At 40.3% G+C, this 23,863-nt stretch overlaps 1 protein-coding gene across 3 annotated transcripts in view; it reads right to left on the minus strand.

Annotated features, from left to right (window-relative positions):
- igsf9ba (immunoglobulin superfamily, member 9Ba) overlaps positions 1 to 23,863 on the minus strand; it is a 47,005-nt gene that overhangs the window by 17,539 nt on the left and 5,603 nt on the right. For all 3 annotated transcript variants that reach the window (XM_088300628.1, XM_088300627.1, XM_088300629.1), the window contains exons 2-9: positions 17,841 to 18,038; positions 12,733 to 12,879; positions 7,006 to 7,157; positions 3,693 to 3,810; positions 2,485 to 2,626; positions 1,399 to 1,544; positions 544 to 827; positions 340 to 459 (exon numbers count right to left, since the gene is read on the minus strand). In XM_088300628.1, the coding sequence (XP_088156754.1) occupies positions 340 to 459; positions 544 to 827; positions 1,399 to 1,544; positions 2,485 to 2,626; positions 3,693 to 3,810; positions 7,006 to 7,157; positions 12,733 to 12,879; positions 17,841 to 18,038 (1,307 nt within the window). The remainder of the gene's footprint in view (positions 1 to 339; positions 460 to 543; positions 828 to 1,398; positions 1,545 to 2,484; positions 2,627 to 3,692; positions 3,811 to 7,005; positions 7,158 to 12,732; positions 12,880 to 17,840; positions 18,039 to 23,863) is intronic.

The following is a 23,863-nucleotide window of genomic DNA, read 5'->3' on the forward strand; positions in this document are numbered from 1 at the left end:
TATAAAAGAAATCATAATCTCCATGAGAATAATGATGTAATATTGTGAATAAGAAAATAAAGTAATATTATCAAGGGAAAAAAGACATAATTCACCGGTTGTGATTTTACAAGATTGAGCAGGAAATTTTATGAACTAAGATGTTAATCTTATGAGAATTTCACATGCATAAAGCTGTAACGTTATGATAAAAAGAAATTTGCTAGAATGAAGTTGACATTTGACGAGAAGAATATTCTTACGAGAACAATGTGAGATGAACTTTATATATACTAAAGCAGATATTTTAGTCCAACAAAATCTTACTAGTACAAGAAAATTTTGTAACTTTCATCTCACCTTTCTCCAAGTGATGCTGGGAATATCGGGGTCTCCAGAAGCAGCACAGGGGATTACTAACTCTCTGCCGGCCTCCTGTCGGTACTCCCCCCCAGGCCTCACGTTAAAGTAAGGGGGATCCTTTGCATCCAAACACAAATGCTGGCGTCAGTACGGGCCAGAGTTTGGAAGTCGGGAGCGCATACAGGCGGGTCTGTGTCGTACCTTTAGCACCAGAGTGGCAGGGGGGGACATGCCCATGGTACCCAGGGCGTTGTAAGGCACACAAGTGTAGGTGCCCAGGGAGTCTTCTGTGGCCTCGGCTACCCGGATGCTCCCGTCTGACGTCAGGCTCCAGCCGGGGTACTTCTCCACTCGCAGAGGGTAGCCGTCCTTCTCCCACTTGACCGACGTCACGGGTGGGTTGGCGTCGGCCGGGCAGCGGATGGTGCCTGGCAGTTTGCGGGGGACGTAGATGACCGGCGGCATGTTGATCACTCGGGCCGGGTCTGGAGAAAAGAAATTTAGGACAATGAAGTCACAATAAGAGAATATAGATTTTTGCAGGAACACCAATGCTATGGAAAAAAAAAGGCATCATTTTCCAAGAAGAATTCAAAGCAGTAATTTTGATTTAAAAAAAAAAAAGTCGATTTTGTCTTTGTGGCTTAGTCATGAAGTAAAAATGGCTAACTCATGAAAGGTGGCTACATCATGAAGTGAAGATGGTTAGCTGTCGAAATATAAATGGATACCTCATGAAATAAAAATGGTCACCCTTACTGAAATGAAAATGGCGACCTCATAAAATGAAGAGGCCAAAAGGCCACATGACAATGAAGAAGGCTAAATTCTGAAATGGGGACGCTACCTCGTGAAATCAAGATGACTACCCTTAATGAAATCATCCGTGCTCGATAATGAAATGAAACGAAATGAAGACGGCTACATCATGAAAGCATAACATGTGACTTTGAAGATGGGTGAGGTGACTGTGCATTAGTGAGAAATAAAAGAGCAGCCTTCCATCCGAACCCCCTAGACCCCAACCAGCACAGGCGTTACCACGGCAACACTCACACTGAACGGTCAGGTAGGCCGACGCCGAGGGCGAGATGCCCAGGCTGTTGCTCGGGCTGCACGTGTATTTTCCTGCATCCTCGGGCTTGGCCCGGAAGATGATGAGGGTGCCGTCGATGAGGATGCGCACTCGCAGCTTCAGGTCACTGCATGGGGGAAACGCATGCTGTCATTTCGACATGTGTGTAGGCGTTCTGAGTTAAAGAAGAGGCCATAAGAGAGCAGCAGAGAGTCAAACAGTTGCGCAATATCCATTACGTTCAACTTAATCTTTTTCATTTAGTCATAAGAAGAATATGAGTTTGTATTATTATTATTTTTTTGTGTAAATTAGAAAAATAATTTAAGAGATTGTAATTAAAACTGAATTATTTTATTTATTTATTTTATTTATAATTTATTTTATTAAAAAAAAATTTGTATATTTTTAATATTTTGCAAAAAGTTCTCAATAAAATATATTTGTTTTCAATCAGGGAGAAAGGATTGTTTAATTTTATTTCAATGAAGACAATATGACTTAAAATTTAAATTTTGTAAAAATTCCCAATTAAATTTGATTTTAAATTAAGGAATAATTTACACTATTTAACGTGTATACAGTATATGCAGTATATAGAATCATTTCAAATATAAAAGATAATACATTTATATTTTTGCAAATTTAATTAAATTTCATAAAATGTATTTAATTTTTTATAAATTTAACATTAAACTAAAATACAAATTAATCATGAATTTTAATCCTCCATTTCCAATGAAAAAGCAGCTTCTCAAAATGTTTCGTTTCCCACAGAAAAAAACCCAAAATAAAATGATAATTAATTTTTCAGACAAAACAATTGAAGATGCCATTTCTGACAAATGAAGAAAATAAATCCTTTTAAGGGCTGCCTCATGGAAGAACCAACATTGGTAATTTAAAGGACCCAAAATGGATGCCTGACTATCAGGCAGTAGATGCATTTGAGTTCTCCCAGCCAATCAGCAGAAAGAAAAGTTCTGAAAATTGCACAGTAAGCCTGATCTTTACAATAATGATAATGAGGTCTAATACTTTGAATGTCAACTAGGCTGGCACTTTACTTTTTGAAGTAGACATTATCCTCCTCCCACAACCAAGTGTAGGTCAGGTTGCCAGGATACGCTTCGGCTTGGCAGGTGAACAATGCATTCTGGGATATGTTGACGGTGACGTTTTCTGGCGGGGAGACGATGAACGGAGGCCCTGAAACACAAAGTGTTGCACACCAATGACATCACAGTGGAAAGTACTTCAAATCTGTTCTTCTTCCACAGAGACAACATGCATTATTTCCACTCCACATCGCCAGAGCGATGACATAACGCAGTACGGCAGGCATGGTGGTGGCTGTTGAGCTAGCGCGTGCTTCACATTGTAACCTTCTCATCCCCTTGGGAACTCACTCACTCTTAACTCTCCATTAAAAAAAAGGAAGGGGGAAAAAAAGCAGAAGCCATGAAAGGTAAGATGTCTTTTTGTGAGCGGGCTCAGATACAAAAAAGCCTGCAGCTCATTTCCAGCTTTGCACACACATAAAAGTGGACGACTGACAGGCACAGCAAGGCACAATCGAATGAAAATTTAGACCGGTCAAGCACTTAAAGTGAATGCATGTCACCATATAACGTTTGGCATCAGGTACATTGGCCAACTCTTGAATGTCTTTCAACAACAATAGAAATCTGACAGAGAGGTGTGCCGCATCAAATGTTTCAAGATTGATAGTTGTGATTTGTAGAGCACTTAAATGAAACTCAACAAGCTCTTTTGTTTTTGTTGTATTTTTTATTTTTTGTTAAAACCCAGCTAGCTTATATATGATTCAACATGGTGTCTAGCGCTAATCCATAGATGCAATCACTGAACGGGTCGACAACATCGGTTGAAATTTGGCCCTGGTAGAACATTCAAAAAGTTTAGGGTTAAGCACTGATTGTGCTAACTAGCCCACCTTGTGATGAATATCCACAAAATCAGTAGCGTGTTGCAGGGGTACATCTCAAATGAGAAACTAAGACCATGTCTGGGAGAAGCCAAGTTTAGCCTGGGTTGTTAGCAGAAGTTATAGAGAATCATGTGTATGCTCTCGCCAGTGATTTTTTTTTTTTTTTTGGGTTATTGTTTTGCTTATTTAAATTTTTTCAATGTCACGCTATAAGATGAGGTCATATGAGGTCATATATATATATATATATATATAAATATTTATTTTTTATTTTATTTTTTTGGCAACTAACTCCTTAATAAAAGGGTCTCATCCAACTCGTACCTTGCACCAGCAGACGGGTGGTGTGCAGCACCTCCCCCTGGTCGCTATAGGCTTTGCACGTGTACGCTCCCCTGTCGTCGCGGGTGATGCCGAGGATGGTTAGGCTTCCGTCATGCACCTGAGAAAACAAGTAAATAGAAAACAGACTGAGATATATGACGACGATTATGCGAACATGTATGTGGTGACCGGTGTAGTTGTGAGAACCGATAAAGAAATAAATGAGATGCCCACCCCCCGACCCCCAAACGCAACCTTCCTCTATAAATTATGCAACAGGTTGTGAGGCCGCGTCCATTCAAGTCACACGCAGCTGTAGTCAGTGCATTATGCAGCCGAGTGAGAAAAGAGCTAACCTCGCGGAACTCGGCCAAGAGACGCCACATATCCTCCGTCTGACACGCTGTAAGCGACTGTACGGTCACAAGATTAAGTAACACGTCGCTTTCGCCGCGCAATGTGTGGGCAACAGGCTGGGAGTCAAAGTGTGAAGCAAACTGTGGAAAGCTGTGAAGTAGATCTTTTCCGAAGCATGGGAAACAATTTCTTGACTTTCAAATAAAGATATAAGACTTGAGAGAACTTGACATTTATTTTTTTTTTTGCATTCATAGCAAAGCCAGGTAAAGTCATAAAGGCGTATTTTTGTCCATGTTATTCCATTTATCATCCATTTTCTTCATGTTTTACCCTCATTAGGTGGATCAGACATGGGAGGAGGTGTCTATGCGGGGAGAGGCGTTTATTCAATGAACTCTAGAGAGTGCCAGGATTTTTTTGGAAGGAGGTATCTATTTGGGGAAAGGCATTTATAGACTTATCTGCAGAATATCAGGCAATTGAATAAAATGTTATCTGGGCAAAGACATTTACTCAACCAATGAGCATATTAATCATTTTCACGTATGTAAAGGCAGAGTCCCAAACGTTTCTTTATGCAGAGGTATGCAAATGACAATTCATGTCAGAAAAATGCTTTATAAATGATGACTTCAGTATATACGAATGCTTAGCCAATGCTTATTCCTGTGTAATGCTTTTCGGGAGAGGCGTTTATTTCCTCACCCGCAGAAAGTACCAGGCATTTCTTTGACGGAGGAGTTATTTGGAAAAAGGCATTCATTTACCCAGCCGCAGGCAGTATCAAGGATTTATTTCACAACGACATTATTTGGAGGGACGTGTTTATTTACTCTGCAGGGAGCAGCAGGCATTTATTGAAGCTTGTGTCTGTTTGGGGAAAGGCATGAGTCGACTCGGCTGCAGAGAATACCAGCTTGTTTGTTTGAAGGAGGAGTTATTTGGGGAGAGGTGTTGATTTACTGAGCTGGAGAGAGTATCGGGTGTTAATTTGAAGGAGTTATCTGGGGTGAGGTGTTGATTTACGGAGCTGCAGAGAGTACCGTGTATTTGTTCAAGAAAATATTCGGAGAGAGGTGTTGATTTACATGACAGCAGACAGTAACAGGGGTTTGTTTATTTATTTTAAATTGTTAATTGGGGAGAGGCATATATTTACACAACATCAAAGTAACAGGTGTTTATTTGAAGGATGCGTTGTTTGGGGAAGCATTGTTTAAATTTGCTTTTGTTCAACCACTGGCTTAATCGACTACACTTCCCATGCCCGGGTTGTGTCGTATTCAACTGAACAATTCTGCCATCATGTTTACCTTGTTTAGACAGCTAACTAGTTGAGAGTTGATTCAACTGTGTAAAGCATTCCAATCCATTGTCACAAGCGAAGATATCATATAAGGCTATCGGCGCTCTCTCCAGGATTTTAATTGTAAAGCCTCATAATGCTGGGTGAGTCTCTGTGAGGCATCGGGCCTCAGATCAAGTTACAAATCACTTACAGGACAATTACAAGCTCACCTACATATGTACGGTATGCTGTTTTGTTTAACATCTTCATTGGAAGGCCTATTTTCCCTGTGCACTTAAATGAAGCAATAAAGTTAAGTAAAGCCAGTACCATGACGATGACCTTGTCCCCCCCCCCCCCCCCCTAAAACCCACCGCCTCCATCCCATCCTTTCCAGCCGCTGTCTGACACATTCCTGCATTTCTCTGGCGAGTCTCTGTGGAAGCGAGAGCATGCTGGTGAGCGAACGCGCCGGCACACACACACACGCACACACGCACACACCCACTTGGACAAGCTTCTTAGCACGCGTATCCCAAGAAGAAAAATATCAGAGGACATCTGATAAGCACTCGGCTCAGTTTGAGAATTTTAAAAATGTTATCCAAAGTGAAACTTTCAAATGAGGACTAATGTAATATGAATGCTGCAATTAATAATGAATCAAAATGTTGTCCAATCGTTAAGTAAAGGTCGGTGTTGAAGACGACTGGTGGAGCGTGCAGTTATTGACATTCACATAGATTCAGATCTGTGTTCGACTTCTTTCAAGATTTATTTTCTCCGCAAAATAACCTAACTAAAAAAATGAAATAATAATCCAAAATGGCAAAGCTCAATGTAAAAATAAATAAAAATGAAAGTTTATCAAATAAAATGAATACAAAATAAAAGTCAAATAAAAATCCTGATTAAATTTAAAAAGAAATAAAAAAATCTAAAAATAAATAAAATAAATCTAAAATAAAACTAAAGAACTCCGAACAGAAAATAACAAATACCCAAAATAAATAAAATCTGACATAAATAAAATAGCGATAACTAAACAAAAAAATAAAGAAATTTTAAAAGGAATAAAAATCAAAACCAATAAAAAATTAAATTAAATAAAAGTAAAATACTATACTATAAAATAAAACTGAACTAAATAAAAACAAATAAAAAATAATATAATAGAAATGAATAAAAAAGTAAATATAATAGAAATAAGTTTATAAAAAATAAAACACACAAGAATTAAAAAAAAAAAAATGAATTGATTCAAGAAATATTCTCTACCTAACGGGAAAGTAGAAAGCACCTAAATGAGTCACACTGGATCAAATCATGGTCAAGTCCTACTAATCAATGTTGTAAGCTTGTACAACCGAATAAAAGTCTGTTTATGAGCAGCATCGTCATAAATGAAACGTGACTCACTACTGAATGTTTGAAAGATTTTGCTTGCGCACCACTCATTATCAGTGTCCCGCCAAATATATGATGACAAAACAACAAGATTAACAGACATTAGCCAATGTGAGTGATAAAAAAAAATAATAATAAAAAAAATCCTTCCGAGCAGATGGACATTGGGCACCATCTGTGTGAGGGAATACACGCTTCGATAATAGCATGGGCTCATCAATCTGAACCACAGCCAGAAACTTTTTTTTTTTGTCTTACCGAATATTTAGCATTGGTAGCAAGCTCCTCCCCCTCCCTCAGCCAGCTGATTACGGGTTTGGGGTTTCCCTGGGCAGAGCAGCTGAGCAGGATGCTGCCCCCTTCCTTCGCCTCCACATACTGCGGTGGCGTCGATGTAAAGTTTGGGGGAGCTGTGGAGAAATAAAAAGCATGCAAAAGTCACTCAAATGTATTCACAACAAAGCTTTTGTCTTCAATCTTGATTCGATACATGCACTGCCAAGATTGGTTAGAGCCAAACAACCCGATTTAGTTTGATTTATTTAAAGGTGGTCTCTATTTGGGGAGCAATTCAAAAATCTTGCAAAATTTGGCTTTTGGATGACTTGTTGTTGAGTTGTATGATGTACGCGTGTGAACAATTGCGTATATGAACTTTAGCGGAAAAAGGCCTTTTTTTTTTAAGCGGCGTTATTTGGGGAGAGGTATTTAGAACCAAGCATTTATTTGAAGGATTCATTATTTGGAGAGGTCTTTATTTCGTCAACTGCTCAGAGTACTACGCCTTTAGTCAATGCTGATGTTATTTGAGCCATTATAATAATTTGAAGTAGGCGCCAATTTGGAAAGACGCATTTAGTTGCGCAACTGCAGACAATACCCGGGGTTTGTTTGAAGGTGTTATTTGGTGTGTTTATTTACACAGCTGCTGAGAGTACTGGGAGTTTACTTATTATTATTCGGAAGAGGTGTTTATTTCGATCAATTTCTTTGAAGGATGGCACTGTTTAAAGCTGGCCTATGTTCACCATCAACACGCTGGCTACCAGGAAGTAGCTTTGAGCTAAAAGCTAAACGTTTGGAATAACTGCTTTGATGACTGATGAACAAAACACGGCTCCCCTAAACGCCACACTTCTTTAAAATTGAAAAACAGCCTCTCGGTGATGTCCTCGCTTTACCCCTTGATGCGCCTATAAGCTTCACCGGCAGCCATCGAGAAGAAGCTCGTCACCAGCGGCCCGGGGGGGGGGGGGCAATAAACCTTCCTTCCCCTTTGAGTATTTCACTATAGTGATGATAAATAGTGGCAGGGTGCTCATTTTAAAGAGAGACGACAAGTGGGCCATTTACTCGCTGCTGGGAAAGTTGCCACACGGCCTCAATCCAACTTACAACGATGTCTGTCTTTCCAGTTCGCGCCCTAATAAACTCGCTTTAGATATACAGGTAGACGCTCGTAAGACGATTTAGTAACTTCGCAGCGGCTGATCAACATAGCCACCCCTACGTAAGCTCCTCACACAAACAGGAGCTGTAGACCGACATATTTATTACGTAACCGCAGCCAATGTTGTTCTCTCGCTACTTTTCATTCCAACCCCAATTCTGTTGCCTCTTGTGGGAATGAGCAGAGTGTGACAGCAAACAAGCGGCACACACAGCGTGACGGCCGCAGCGGGTGCATCGGTCAACTTGGGACTCCATTGTCAGGTACAGCGAAACACTGCAGTTCTTCTGCTAAAAAAAGTACACCGCGCGTCAAGACGTCGTCCTACTTGTGGTGGCCCGCCCGTCATCAATTATACACATTAAAGAGGCCTGCGTCCCATTGTTGTGCTCTGTGGGAGGCACGCACAAACTTGTTCTGTGGATCGCTCACCATCGAGTGGTGACGTCCCTCTAAATCAGGCGTGGGAAAACAATGGCCCGGGGGCCACATGCGGCCCGTTAAACGTTTTAATCTGGCCCGCCGAACTTGAAAGAAATTAAATGAATAAACCTTGTTAATGTTTTATTTTCTAAATACTGCGGTTTTCCAAAGACATATATATTGATGTAATGTTTTTGTTCAGTTTCATTTAAAATGAAATGTATTTTTTTTCTCTGATGAGGTGAGGTTACCAAAACTCCCCACCCATCTGCTCCCCTCTGTCAAATTTTAGAACCCATTTTGGCGCGCCAATCAAAATGTTTGCCCACCCCTGCTTTGAATGAACCTCAACTATTCAGGGAGAAATATATCAGAGTCAAACAAGGGAAACATCTTGAATGTGATTTCTTGAGCTGACAAGGTGAACCAGTATCTTCAAGTGCAATCATGTTGATTTTTTTACCATTCTATTTATTTATTTAATATATATTATCACAAAGTACAATATTATAATAATATTGTTATACAACATTAAAAAGTGCATTTTCTGTGGGTTACTGTAACGGATTAATTGTATTTCCATTCATTTCAATGGGGAAAGATGATTTGAGATCTAACTTAACGCATTTAAGTTTCATGCATGGTCACAGAATAACTCAAGGAACCTCTGTATACATTTTCCCCCATCAATAAAATAAACTAATTCCAGTTTGCACCCCAAATAAGGACATGCTAATAAGCTTGCATCTCGGCTATTAGAGTCAAAATGGCAGTCAATGCCCAAGACACAGGCTCTGTTTATTTATTTATTTTTCTTACGTTGAGTGTTGTCTTGATGTCTACGAAGCTGAGTGAAGCATGAAAAGCACATCGAAGGGAAGCACCAGGCAGACTAGACAGCCGGAAGAAGAGAGAAGAAGAGGAAGAGGAGGAGGGAGGCAGACCGGAGGGAGACTGGCCCCACTGTCCTTTTTCGGGCACAAGGCCTTGCCATCTGACACCTGCCACTGAGTGGGCACTAATGCGCCGTCCGCTTGGCAGGAAGCGAAGGCCACCGAACAGGAACTCCAAAAGAGGAGTGTGTGTGTCCCGTGTGTGTGTGTGTGTGGGTGTGCGTGTATAAACAGGAGAAAAAGCAAAAGTCTATGCGGACGATGACGGCACCTGCTTCCCTCACACCACGTGCACTCACCACTTGTTTGATGTGTGCGCTCTGAACCAAAGCCAACATTGTAATAATTTCTTGAAGAGGTCTTCAGAGCAAACCCAAATGGACTCGTAGTGCTTTGAGGCTATACCATGACAACGCTGCTGCCCTATTGCCTTTTTTTTAAAAATGCATTTTTAATTGAAGTAGAAGGCCAGGAGTCTGGATCGAGAAAAGGGAGAACCAGGAATGGGCGTTTGAAGAAAATTGTAGGGAAAATTAAACAATCGATTCATTTTTTGTTATATTACATTAACAGTAGAATCTAGTAAGCACAGTATGTGATTCAACGGATTTTACAGATGACCCACAACCCACCGAATTTCAATTAGTCCGGCAAAAAGGGGCGTGGTTGGCTTCTTTTGCACTACGATGTCTCAGGAACGACTGGGTCATTCTTCGCAAAATGAGAATTGTTGGAAACGGAATCCAACATGGATAACAAATCTGCAATTATTTAGAAGATTTGTGCATATTCGAGTGTAATTCAACCTTTTGACCTATAATTTGACCTTGTGGATCACGTGACATTTTTTATGAAATGTAATCTCTGACATGTTCCCCAGAAGTTTCATAGAGGTGGTAATGTAATAAGGAGTCAAAATATCCATACACTCAGATAAGCAATGAATATTCAAGAAATGCTCAATGAATATTCAATGAAAATTCAATGAATATTATATTAATAGTTAATGAATATTTAAAATAAAAAAAAATTCATGTTTTAAACTTAAAAACAAAATGAACAAAAAAAAGAAGAAAATATTTCAAAAACCTGATGTGCTAGAAAAAAGGTAAAGACATTTTTTAAATCAGCGTCAAAACTGAATATAGGGACTCACAAAGCCATCACTGGTTAAAATTAGCGCTGGTCCGCACTGACCAACAACCGTTCACACACATATTAAGGCTAATAGCTACGTTGGGAGAGTCCAATGAATTTATTATGTTTTCGGAAAAAACCCACCCAAGCACGGGGGCACATACGAAATCCACACACCCGAGCAAACCAGGTTTGACCTCGCCGGGTTCTTTTTGTGTTGCATTCACACAGAAAGTGTGCAGTATGCCCGCACAACAACAAGACATTCATTGAAGCGCGCAGGTGACGCCGGGTGCAACCGTCTGACCTATTCACTCCCCACGCGGCACAGAGGCCCTCACGCAGAAACGGGCGCCGTTGATGTAACGCATGCCGACTCCAGGAAAAAAAAACAAAAAAAACATGAGCAGCCTTCACGCACATCAGCATGTTTTACTTCGACGTGATTATGCGGGGCTGCGGGCTTTATAAATGGTCCTCTCCAGTACACTATTCCACATGCAGCACCTTGTCATCATTATTCAAATCGGGAGCTCGGCAAGCCACTGTAAAACATATGCATAATCACATTTCACACACCAGAAATACACGTGCGAATGACACAGGAGGTCAAGCGACCTGTGAAAGATTGCGTAAAAATCAACAGCTTTCCATACTTGAGGAAAAGTACTGCATAGTGCAGGGAAGCCAGTTTTTGTTGCATCACATCCCCCCCCTTCTTAAAAATGCTTGACAGGAAAGATCTCTAAAATGAATTTCTTACATAAAATACTGTTTACTGCTCAGAACCGATGAACCCACTTGGGGGATTGGCAGGGAAATGCAAAGGTGCAGATATGTTATTTTCCCACCCAGTCATCACTTTGATAGCTCGCAGACAACGTCTCATAGCTGCCTTAAACAAACCACAATCAATAATGTAGGCTCGCTCTAACTGGTCTCATGAAAACGCACATCACTGGGATCTTTACCACTTTTTTTTTTAAAAGACCGGATGCTTTTAAAAAAATGAGCAAAAATCAATCGAAAGAGACAAAACAATTGTGGTCGTTTGTGGGTCAATTTATAATAAAAAGTACCAGATCTTTTCTTATGAAATATTTGAGATTATTATTCATTATCATTGTTTAATTTATCTTTATTGTTCTTGTTTCCAACCCAACTGGTCAAGACGGAAGGCCACCCTAAATCGAGTCTTGGGTGTGCTCAAGGTTTCTTCCCAAGAGGAAGTTTTTCATTGACTCCGTCTCGAAGTGCTTGCTCATGTGGGATCCAGCTGAGCCTCATGTAATCTTTTAATAAGTAAGGAATGTGGTCTTTACCTGTGCCATGTGTAAAATTTAATTGAATTATCTCAGGTAATAGTATTAGTATCTTCATCATATAATATTAATATTAATATTAATATTGATATCAATATCAATATCAATATCAATATCAATATCAATATCAATATCAATATCAATATTAATATTAATATTAATATTAATATTAATATTAATATTAATATTAATATTGATATTGATATTGATATTGATATTGATATTAATATTAATATTAATATTAATATTAATATTAATATTAATATTAATATTAATATTAATATTAATATTAATATTAATATTAATATTAATATTAATATTAATATTAATATTAATATTAATATTAATATTAATATTAATATTAATACGGCTACTAATGAATATTAATATTAATATTAATATTAATATTAATATTAATATTAATATTAATATTAATATTAATATTAATATTAATATTAATATTAATATTAATATTAATATTAATATTAATATTAATATTAATATTAATATTAATATTAATATTAATATTAATAATAATATTAATATTAATATTAATATATTATTGTTATTATTATTAGTAGTAGTATTATTAAAGTAGTAGTAGTGGCAGTGTATTAGTTGTAGTAACGGTGGTTGTAAGTAATAGCAGTATTATCATCATCATTTTCTCATTATTGTCATTATTATCAATATTATTGTCATTATCATTAATACAAATTCTGGTTCTTATTCTTAGGTCAGCGGAGGCTGGAAGACTCACCGTTGACCGTGAGGTGCACCCAGCTGCCGTTGTGGAAGGTGTCGTACTGCTGCTCCAGCATCAGGACCCGGCACTCGTACCAGCCCTGGTCCTCGGAGCGCACCGGCTCGATCTGCAGGGAGGCCTTCCCGTGCAGAGAGGCTCGGCCTGCGGATGCACGGGAAACGCAAGACAAGAGGTGTCAAGAAATCATACGTGTTAATGGGTGAGGTCATAGGTCATGTAGTGCTTCTCAGGGATTCCTGCTTAGTAACTGCGGTTGATTGACATCAGAGTCCACGCAGGCTCGTGATAGTCTCTGAAGTCTCAGCATGAAGTGGAAGCAAGTTTATTTCCCAGCTCATGTGAAATTGGTCAACTGGCCGTAAAACAGAGCAGCTGCTTCAAAGTAAATCCTGGAGACCACATTTTAAGATGATTCAAAAGTATCTGTGTGGGTGGAAAAACAGCCTTCCATCTCAAAGAAGGCATACGTTTCACACACAACTTGTCCAGTCTGACACTTTTTTTTCCATTCCTTCCTCACAGCTCAGGATAAATTGGAATTCAAACAGGAGCAAATCACAAGGGAAGGGAAAAGTTGAAGAAAGCGAGACTGCCGAAATCCGCCGCTTGTCGACTATCTGTCTAGCAGCTTCGGGCCCACGGCTCATGCGTCCGCCTTTGACAGCCCGACAGACTAAAAGGCTCGCTTGTGCGGGACCTGACAAGTGTTCTGAGATAGAGCATCTTTGCAAACTTTGATGTGTAAACGCAATATATGATGCGCTTCCTGTTCCTTGGAAACGAGGCTGCCGACGCGCTTTTGCGGAACTGTACGACATGTGACGCGTAGACGGGCCGTCACCGATGCTCGGGTGGAAAATGGGCATTTTTTTGGTTAGCAGAAAATCGATGGAGTCACGGTGAGGGGGGGGGGAGGTGGCGACTGCAGTCTTGTAGGAGATGAAAAAAAGGAAAAAGTCAGGTCTATTTTTGGGTCGGCCATTGAAATGCTGAGTCGGGGGAGGCGGCGTCTTTTGAAGATCAAGGGAGTCGGTGCGGCTCACGTGAACCTCAATGCATCTTAATCATCATTTTAGGTCAAATAAAACACCATTTTGAGGGCTTTCACGTGCATAAAAATGTACCTTAAAAATTAACTCGGGAGCAAAATTTAGCCCTAAAAGTGAGTTTCATGAAGGAACATGAAACTTGAGACGAGCAGATCCACAAAAAAGTCTCAAGAACATATGCCCGAAAACACACACGAAGTCTGACATTTTGCTTTGAAGCAGCCATTTGAGGGTCATGTTGTCCCCTAAAAAGTGTTTTGTGGTTTGAAGCAGATTTTGGTCTATCCCAGTGGCCCTGCAAAGACAAACTGATTTTCTTTTATTGCTAGCCATTTTGAACCACATACTCGATGGATGGCCAATGCTAAATTGCAAAGAATTTCGGTTTTCATCCCTGCGGACGGATACCATGAAACACAAAACTCCAATAAGTAAACATAAACATTGGCTTGGTAATAACTTGGTAAGGATTAGAAAAATTCAGCTTACAAAGTCAGTTTAATTTATGAACATATAACACGCAATTATTTTCTGTTGCGCCCCTCCCTAGCAAAAGGATAACAATTCTACACCGTAGAGTTAATACTAGCTACACACAATGGGCAAGGAGAGCACCACTGCCAACTACTGGAGTGGATGTGCAATTACACTGTAACTGTAATACAGCAGAAAAAAGGCATGTTCCCCTGGTGCACGCATTCACACGCGCCCCCTAGGCATCGCACTGCGCCCGCCCCACTATTTGAGATGCACTGCCCTCAACCAACACTCAACCCTTTCTTGTCACATGAGTTGCCGTGTGACTGCCATGGAAAAACTGAAAACCCCTTTAAAAGAGGCCTCATTCAGGATATGAACTCTGAACCATCCCACTAGATGAGCAAACCACTATCTCTCATCCACAGACAGGCAATTCACAGAGTAGTCTTCCTTTTTTCCAATTGCCAGCGGTGAGCACCAGTGCACCGACCGGGCTGGAGCGTCAGAGTATAACGAAACATCATGATATTTTCGCCTTTGATCTAAGCGCCACTGAGTGTCATTCGACTTTGTCAATCAACAAAATGTTTATTTACGTAAATAGACCTGCTTCAAAACACTACGTATCAAGGCCGTGGCATACCCCACACACACTCCAAACACCGGGGAGGTGTTGTCAAAGGATATATGATTTTCTTACGCCGCCAGCTTGTCCCAGAGTCTGAGAATGACTTAAGGATGATAAAAAAAAAATCTCACAAGCTGCACGGCTGAATTATTGATGGAGTCTTTGCTTTGAGTCGGCACAAAAATAGATGTTTTTAAATGCCGTGCTTTCCATACAGCCGCGGGACAACCACGCGCGGTAATGAAGGGGAGATAAAATAGTCCGCGAAGGGGTGTGAAAAGGGTAGCGTTTAGCAGGGAGAGATTTTGTCATTCGGGATGATTCACATCAAAGTTCGGCAGATTCTGTGACGTTGAGAATGTATACAAATGATGGACGCAACGTTGTGGAGTGCTAAGACGCCACATTTGAGTGAATTTTTACGTGCCGCGGGAGGTGCTACTCTTTTGGTTCGCGACTGAGTTCAAATGGTCAATGAACTGAGATAATTATTCTTACTCCTGTTGTTTTTTCCTGGTGGGAAAGAGAGAGGGATGAATCTAATTTCAAATCTAAACCCTTCCAACCCTGGTTTCGAAACTTAATTTGAATCCCTAACCGTGGCTTAATGTTCTCATTTCAAACCGTAACCTTGTTTGAAACCCTAACCCTTACTCAAAACCCAAATCTTGGCTTTTCAGATCTCCTTTGAAACCCAATTTCAAACCATAACCTTGGCTTTAAACTCCAAAGTCAAATCCTAATCTCTTCTTGTTACCCTAACCCTTGTATGAAACCCTAATCTTGTCTCAAAAGACTAATTCAAAACCCTAACCCTGCCATGAAAACCCAATTTAAAACCCTAACCATTATTTCAAAATCTCGCCCTTACTTGAAACTTAAATTCAGATCCTAACCTTGACTACAAATCCTAATCCTTGTTTGAGAACTCAATATTGGCCGTGAAAAAAATGAAAACCCTACCCAGGGGTTCAAACTCTTTTTGTTCCTTTAGCCCTGTCTTCAAAAGCTTCAAACCACTGAAACTAGTGTTACATCAATTTATTGGCCACCAATCGTGCTTGGCTGATTTCCGTGGAAAAATATGTGATTAAGATATGTCGATCAATGCCTTTCATTTCTGATCACAAAATCCGATCACCTGCAACTGGTACTTTGCAACCTGCGGCCAACTAGAGGCCAACCTGCGTGCAAGGTGGCATAACGATCCCACTCAGAGATGATCGCGATAGATATCGGCAGCATAAAAGCCTGATCGGAAACACTCTTACCAACCCTTTTTTAAAATCCTCCATGTTCTTAACTCATTTACTCCCATTGACGGATAAAGACGTCAAAGATCCTTTTTTTTTTTTTTTACACGGCTGGTAGTGAATGAGTTAATGAGACGGTAGTATGCGAGCGGCTCTTCCTCCACAGCCAACGTGAGTCCAAGTGGACATTAATGCGCTTTGAAGGGGGCACTTTGCTCAGTGCGGGAAGCCCGCTGTTGGTCAACAGGTTCAAGTCCAAACTGACAAATTCAGGAATGGAAATGCAGACGTGCTTTGCCTCCATTTTGACAGCATTTTAACAGCTAAGGGCGGAGTTTGCGGCTCGGTAAAGGGGAACCAACAGGAGGGGATAAATGTGACCCCATTCTGACAGCTCGCCATCTTGTCTCCCTCTCACACACACACACACACACACCCACCCACCCCCACACACCCCAACACACACACACACGCGCACGCTCATGCACAACATCAGAGGAAGCAATTTCCTGCTGCGTTGAAGGCAGAGCGCAGACGTATTGACTAAATCAGCGCAGGAAGATTTATTTTTTAAGGTTATGAAGCGATTCATGTGGCGTGTAATTGTAATGCATCTCTAATAGACGCAGCTTTCACTTTCACTCAAGCGTGTGAGTCACAGATCAATCACACGGCAACATTGTCATTCGTTTGTGTCACTGCTATTAGTGATAGGACGCTCGGGCTTGGGGTGTGTGTGCGCGTGTGTGTGTGTGTCTTTGATTTTTGGAATTCAATGGCGCTTTCGAGAAAACATGGTTACTATTTGGACACACCTCGTAATCAAATGATCAATAGATTGATTGATCCATTCTTTAGCTTACCATCTTAAGAAAGGCTTTTTAAACCCCAAATTGAAACTCTACTCCTTCTGTGAAACGGGCCTTATCTGAAACTTTTTGGGAAACCTTGACACTTGCCATGAAATCCTAATTTCAAATCTTCACACAGGCCTGAAACCCTTGTAACCTTGTCCCAGTTTTCTTATGCCATTCATTTGAAACTTGAACCCTGCCTTAAAACCTGAATTCTTGTTTGAAACCTCTACACAGGCAGGCCTGAAAAAAACAAACAAACAAAAAAAGCCAGACCATGGCTTGGAATCATAAACCTTGCTTGAGAATATATTTTGAAATCCTTACCCAGAGTTAAAAACTCCGACCTTCATTTAGCTGGAAATCCTAAACTGAAACCCTAACCATGGTTTGAAACCATAATTGGAAACTTTAACATCATTACTTGGCTTCAAAATCTTGTTTTAAACCTTAACCGTGTACGAAAATCCTTATTCAAAATCTTAACCCAGATTTGAAACCTTCATTTGAAAACTGAACACTGTCTTGAAACCCTAATTTAAAACCTGGACTTTTATCCACTTTGCGTGAGTGGTTGATCTTAATAAGGGGTCTGCAGACTCTGGCCAATTAGTGGATCCCAGGTTTCGAAACAAAAATGGCGAAAGGGCTTTTAGGTGTTACGCTGCACACAAATGGAATAAGTTGTTAACAGAAGTGAAGTCAGCCCCAAGTGTAAATGCTTTTAAATCCAGGTTAAAACTTTATTTATAATCATTTGAATTTGTAGTCCATAATAATCATTTCTTTTGTCATTTTCAGCCGTTGTGTTTGTAAATGCTTTTAAGTTTGTGCTCACCAGTGTACTCAGGGTCCACATGGGGAGGGTAGAAGCGGAAGTTGATGAAGAAGGGAATAGGCACGCCGAACTTGAACCACTCCACCACGTAGGGGGGCTGCTGGCCATCCAGGGGAGGGGACACGTCGCACCCCAGGATCACGCTCTCACCGGCGCGCGCCGTCACAAACCGAGGCTCCTCTCGCACTCCGTGGGCACCTGAGGATGTAATTAGGCGGTTCCATCAACAAATTGACTCCAAGGCATTAAAACCACATTCTCCTTATTGCACACGGACAATAAAGTGGACGGCGGACGGTGCCGTACTGTACTGGAATGGAAGCTGCCAAAAGCTTCCATTGATCCGAGCTGGCTGCCACCAGGCCTGACTGCAGCCTACCTGCCTCAGCAGAACGCTCACTCCGGGAATGGATTTTCTCCAATTTGACCCCCACACCTCCTCCTACCCACGCCACACTTTCATTGAGGCGCAGCATCAAGGGACACGCTGACATTTTACTCCGGACGGACAAAATGGAAGTGAAAGCGTTCATTAGCAGGATAATGCTTAATGAGATCATTATTGGGATCCATGCATTCCATCAATCTATTCAATTCGACGTGAAGGTTTAAATGGACTAAAGTATAGAAATTCGTGGCCATTACAGATTGAGCCAATATACCGAGCGCATTGGGTTGACGATTTGATGGGTCAAGATTTTGATCTAACAAGAGATGAACGACGACTCATTCTGATGAGTAAAAAGCGACCAGAAAAAGCAAGAAATGGGTTACGAGGATATCAGTAGAGCTGTAGTTATTTTTTTTTTCTACTAATATTTTCAAAGAAGAACATGATGCCCTTCCTGATGCAAGCTACAAATTTTTATCCAGGCTTGAGACTGGTAGTGGCTGGGAATCGGCCATGCAGTCGCTACCAACTTTTCTACACTCTAAAAACAGTTTGGGGTAAAAAAATGGACAGATCCACGAATTGGGTCAATTTGATCCATCTCCTTGCGTAGTTTTGTGTAAAACAGCCCAATAAAATTTTTGGGGTTGTTTTCTGCAGTGTGTAAGAATGGAACATTAAATTTACTTCAACTTCGGTACACGACAGTGTCCAAAAATTGCGACGATCTTTAACTCTTTTCAGCCCTGCCGAATCCAATCGGCAACTCCAATCTGTTGCGTCAAAATAATGAACCCAACCATGCATAAAAATGAGCCAATGTGCTCAAAAAACAGCTACGCAAATTTCCGATCATCAGACGTGCAATTAGCTTAATACAGGCAAGGTGGTGACGATGTGAAAGGGAATAGTGGAAAGATATTGGAAAATTCTTGCCAAAACCACTCCCCTTGAGCTATGAAATTATATTATATATTATCAGATTATATTTTGGACAAATTGGAATTCAAACCCAGATTTTTTTCTCGACCTGCTTTTCTCTACAACCCAAAGCTTGGACTCCATCTCTGAGCGGCCATATGGATCACTTAGTGAGTGTGTTTATCATTTTAATCGGCATTATCCTGTCATAGAGTTAATCCACTTTGGTCGTTTCAGCCGGCGCACATTCTGCTCTGAAACACAAGCAGATAAAATCAATATATATGTTTTTTTTTTTTCAGATTTATCTGATGGAATCTGCTTTGTTATTGTGCCACCTCACCAAAACAGGGAACTAAGACAAGCTAGAGTATTTCCTCGTCCAAATATCCATCTAGTGAGTAAACAATACTTCATTTAACTGTTAAATCTGATCATCCCCATTTGTAATGTACAAAAACTCAATTTCGAGATGCATAGCCTACCGTTAAGTTTTGAAAATGATCCTATCCATAAAATCCAGTTAAAAACTTTACACCTTGCAATTTTGATCCAAACAAAGACAGGTTTAGAGGCTTGGACTGAGATTTTGGTTGCTATAGACAGTTAGATAGAGCGAGCAACAACGAGCTAGCAACAATGTTAGCTTGAAGTGCTCAGTGTTCCCTTTATTTTCTGTACAGTGAAGGATTTACAAATTGTTGGATGAAAGATAAATTAACTAAACAAATAAACAAAGACATGTTTGGAGGGATTGGGCAGGACCTTGATATCTTTGGTTCGAATGATGAAAGCTAGCTAGCAAATTAGCTCGTGGTGGGGCACGTAAATGAGTGTTGGCTTTGACTGCAACTTTTAGGATTGTCAAATTCATTCAAAAAGTAAGCTTCTGAGCTTTTAAGACTCATTGTAATTTTGTCTCCCAAAAATGTATTTTACAAATACTTATTAGCTTTGCTAAAAAAAAATGTTACACAATTCTAACAAAAGCAGGTATAACACACTGGGTTGGGGATTTTTATATTTATTTATTTATTTTATTTTTTTCTGATGTTTTCAGGATAAAAGTCGAACGCACAAAAGTGTTGGCCTTTTCTTTTGAAAGCAGGACATATTTGTCCTGAGGTTGGTTTTGAAATGCAAAGCAATGACATTAAACAGTGTTTTTATTTTTTTTGTTTTTTATTTCCTTTGCTATGACTGAATGGCCGATAGATATCAAAGGCTTTTGAATGCAAGGCCTCCCGACCGCTTCAGATTTCCTCTGCAACGCCACACTGGCTACATTGTTTGCTTTGGCAAAGTAGAGTCACTTGACGTCAAGCACAAGCTCAAGCACAAACTTAAATCCAGCATTGAGGGACAAGGGGGAAAAAAAACAATCCATGGTTTTCTGTGCGGACGTTCAGGAGGGTTCTGCTTCCTGGCTGGACATTATTTTGGTATCCTGTGAAGAGTTCCAGGGCTAATAATTGTCCAATCTTGTTAGGGGATCATCAAGGCGGCGCAATCAGCAGTGGCTTGATCATAGAATTTAGCAATTTCATTTCCTTGATGGATTCACAATGATGCCTGCAGGAGTTTATGCGCACTAATTGAGAGGGAATATTCACGCGCTCAACAACATATTCCTTTCTTCAGATGCTACCTTAAAACCATCCGCCAGTCATTCATTCAGTCGTCTCTTCTGTCTGTGACTTTCCTGCACGCTCTGACTGTACCGTCATGAGCTGGCTTTTCAATGACTGTCAAAACAGATGGCTATCATTAGAACAGCCCCACTGATTGGCCGTTTGATGTCACTCAATGTTGTTAAAAACATAATGTGAATAACAATTGCATTCCCTTTTTTTTTTTTTTTAACCAAGCACAGGCTAACATAATTAGCATATGGTTACAACTATAACTAGCTAATGACGAGCTAGTAAATGACCAGATAAGCTTGCCATTGACAGGAATGAACATTTTTGATGCCCCCTCCTTTTCATAAGTCAGGCTTTGTCAAAAGGTAAGTAGTTTTACTTTATTTTAATTTTAGCATCCAGTGGTCAAATTCTTGACTTATATACGTTAAATTAATATGACCCAAAAACATCTGTAGAGCTGGAAGCAAACAAGTAAAATCTTGCATTAATTTGTATAGCTGTAAGATTTATTTCAATGATGCAAAGCACAATTTCCAAAAGTGATTCACACTTTGAAACATTTATTCTTTGTTGTTATAATAAACCGCATAAACTATTGAAAAACATCTGCTCAAGGCCTATCATCAGTCAGCTGTCCATAATAACAACGCGGCAATCGTTCAGGCAGAATGTTGGAGCGGTTGGGAAGGGAAGTTGAGGGCATGTGAGGTTAATTCCACTGCAGATTTCAACTTGTTTTCAAGTGCACGTAAACAACATAAAAAAAAAAAATCATCCCACTCACCACTTCACTAAATAGGCTCAAAAAGCACATGAGGCAACAATTGAGTCAAGCAAAGCATGTTGTTGGGCAATAAATAAGATACGGTGGACATTTAACGCGGTAAAAATCAAAGTTCAAACTAAATTTGATGCAAGCAAACAGTGAGCTGGATGGTTAACACTCACGGTTAACATGTTCACTGTCAAGCCCGTCTTGCAAAGCTCAAAAGGGGGAGGACTCGATATGCCTGCATTGAGGACAACGTAACGGCACATCGAGTAGGCTCACTGGACGAAATGGCTGCAGAGTGCCTCTCAAGGGCGTGCAGCCACTGGGCTGGATGGGCCACTGACGGGGAGGTAATTGAATGCCAGGCTGCATGGCTGAAGGTCACATCGGGGAATGCGTGCGTCTATGTGTGGATACGGTACTATGCAGTACTAATGGCGCTGTAGAAAAGGCTTGTGTTTGTGTATGTTGCGATTCAACTGGGCAGTGTTTAAAATAACTCAAACTTGAAATATTTTTATTCATAATATGTATTCAGAGAGATACCTCTTTTTTTTTTTTAGTCTCTAGGGATGCTGAAAGGCTCAGAAAGTTTGCTGTGAGTATACCGCGCCTGTCCACTAGGGGGGGTGCGTCTCTCTAATTAAATACAATTTGATACATATCCGGATATAAATCGGGCACTTTAAATGTGTCATTTCTCTCAAAGACATATCTCTTCAACTCTTCCTCCATTTCAGAGTGGAACAATTTGGTTAGACTTGATGAACTTTAAGTCCAAACTGATTTTTGTATATGTTACATCACTGCTGACCAAATTAGTGTCTACTCATGTTTTTAAGTTTTGTTTTTGTTTTGAAGGGACGTTGAAGAAGGTTCAAGGCTTAAACATTGTGAGAAATGGCGCTTAAAGTGACCGTAAGGTGTGTGCAGAGGAGAGGGAGGTGGTGTTGCTGTCACTTGCTACCAAAAGCGCTTCACACTATTATCTCATGTAGCTACTGATGACATCCCATCAGGAGCAAACTGGGGTTCAGTAGCTTGCTCGACGATACTTTGACATGGTCACAATGGTCGTGGATCAAACCCGCAACCTTAAGTTGGAAAGCGACCACTCGACCGCTGAGGCACGCCATCCCCAAACCAACATGTAAGCTGTCGAAGGTGGTGCACGGTTTTACATTTTTGAAGAACGCTACTCTATGGTGACGAAAGGTTTCTGAAAAGATTGCTTGGGACAACGAGGTTGATAAAACTGGTGAAACTGAGAGTGCGGGTGGTGGTATGCATGGTGAGCAGAGAGCGAAGATAGGGTGGGAGAGATTGCCATGGGTGTCCAAAATAAGTGGCAAGCGTAGCAACTAACAACATCCAGCCCATCCCAAGTCTGCTGCTTCACGACCAGTCCCGATAGCTGTCTCCGTTATTTAGCCCTGTTTTAATTGCCGAGCTGCGTGCTCTGATGCGCCATGCTCAGTCAGGGATGCCGTGGATGTGCTGACAACTGCGCAAAAAACTACAGTGCAGAACAGACAAGGAGAGAAAGAGAAAGATGGCGGTGGCTTGCCAAAGGCACAAAGGGCGAAGCAACACAGTGCAGCTCCCAAGTGCACATTACAAGGCGTCTCGGAAAGAAGCTTTATGACAAGATTTAGTTATATGGCCTCGGATAGTGTCTTAATTTTGACGTCAGTTATTCAATGTATAGTATACAATTAAGGCAGTAGGGGGCGCTGGAAATTCTAGTAAGGATCGTATATATATATATATATATATATATATATATATATATATATATATATATATATTAGAATAAAATAAATGTTTGATTTTTGGGTATTCCGTCTGTGTGTGTGGTTTAGTTGAGGGATTGTTTTACCTCAAGTCAAAATATTTTGAGGAAAAATGATGCAGCATTTTCAGCGCGGTTGCCTCAGTGACAGCCTTCCAAACCGGGCTCCTTTCTTATCATAATGAATGTGACTGAGCTCATGTGATTTGTTTCTTAGCAGGATTTAAAGTCAAATTGAAATTATTTTTTAATAGTCACAAAAAAGGGTGGGAAAAGTCCCGAAATATAGCGACAAAGTCCCTGCTGTTGGCAGGCTGGCTTGTTGGTGTGAACTGTGCAAGTCCACAAAAAAAACCTAATCAAGACTCATAAAGTTTAATTAATCAATAAAATTGATTAATCGCTCTGACATTGTGAAGCTGACCTATTAGCTTTTAGTGGCAAGTCATCAAATTTCACTGCCGAGCTCTGCCCATCCGTTAATGCTATTGATGTCATTTT

The sequence above is a fragment of the Idiotropiscis lumnitzeri genome, chromosome 7 (assembly GCF_059441095.1).
Source record: "Idiotropiscis lumnitzeri isolate Australia: NSW breed Sydney's pygmy pipehorse chromosome 7, RoL_Ilum_1.0, whole genome shotgun sequence".
NCBI classification, from domain to species: domain Eukaryota; kingdom Metazoa; phylum Chordata; class Actinopteri; order Syngnathiformes; family Syngnathidae; genus Idiotropiscis; species Idiotropiscis lumnitzeri.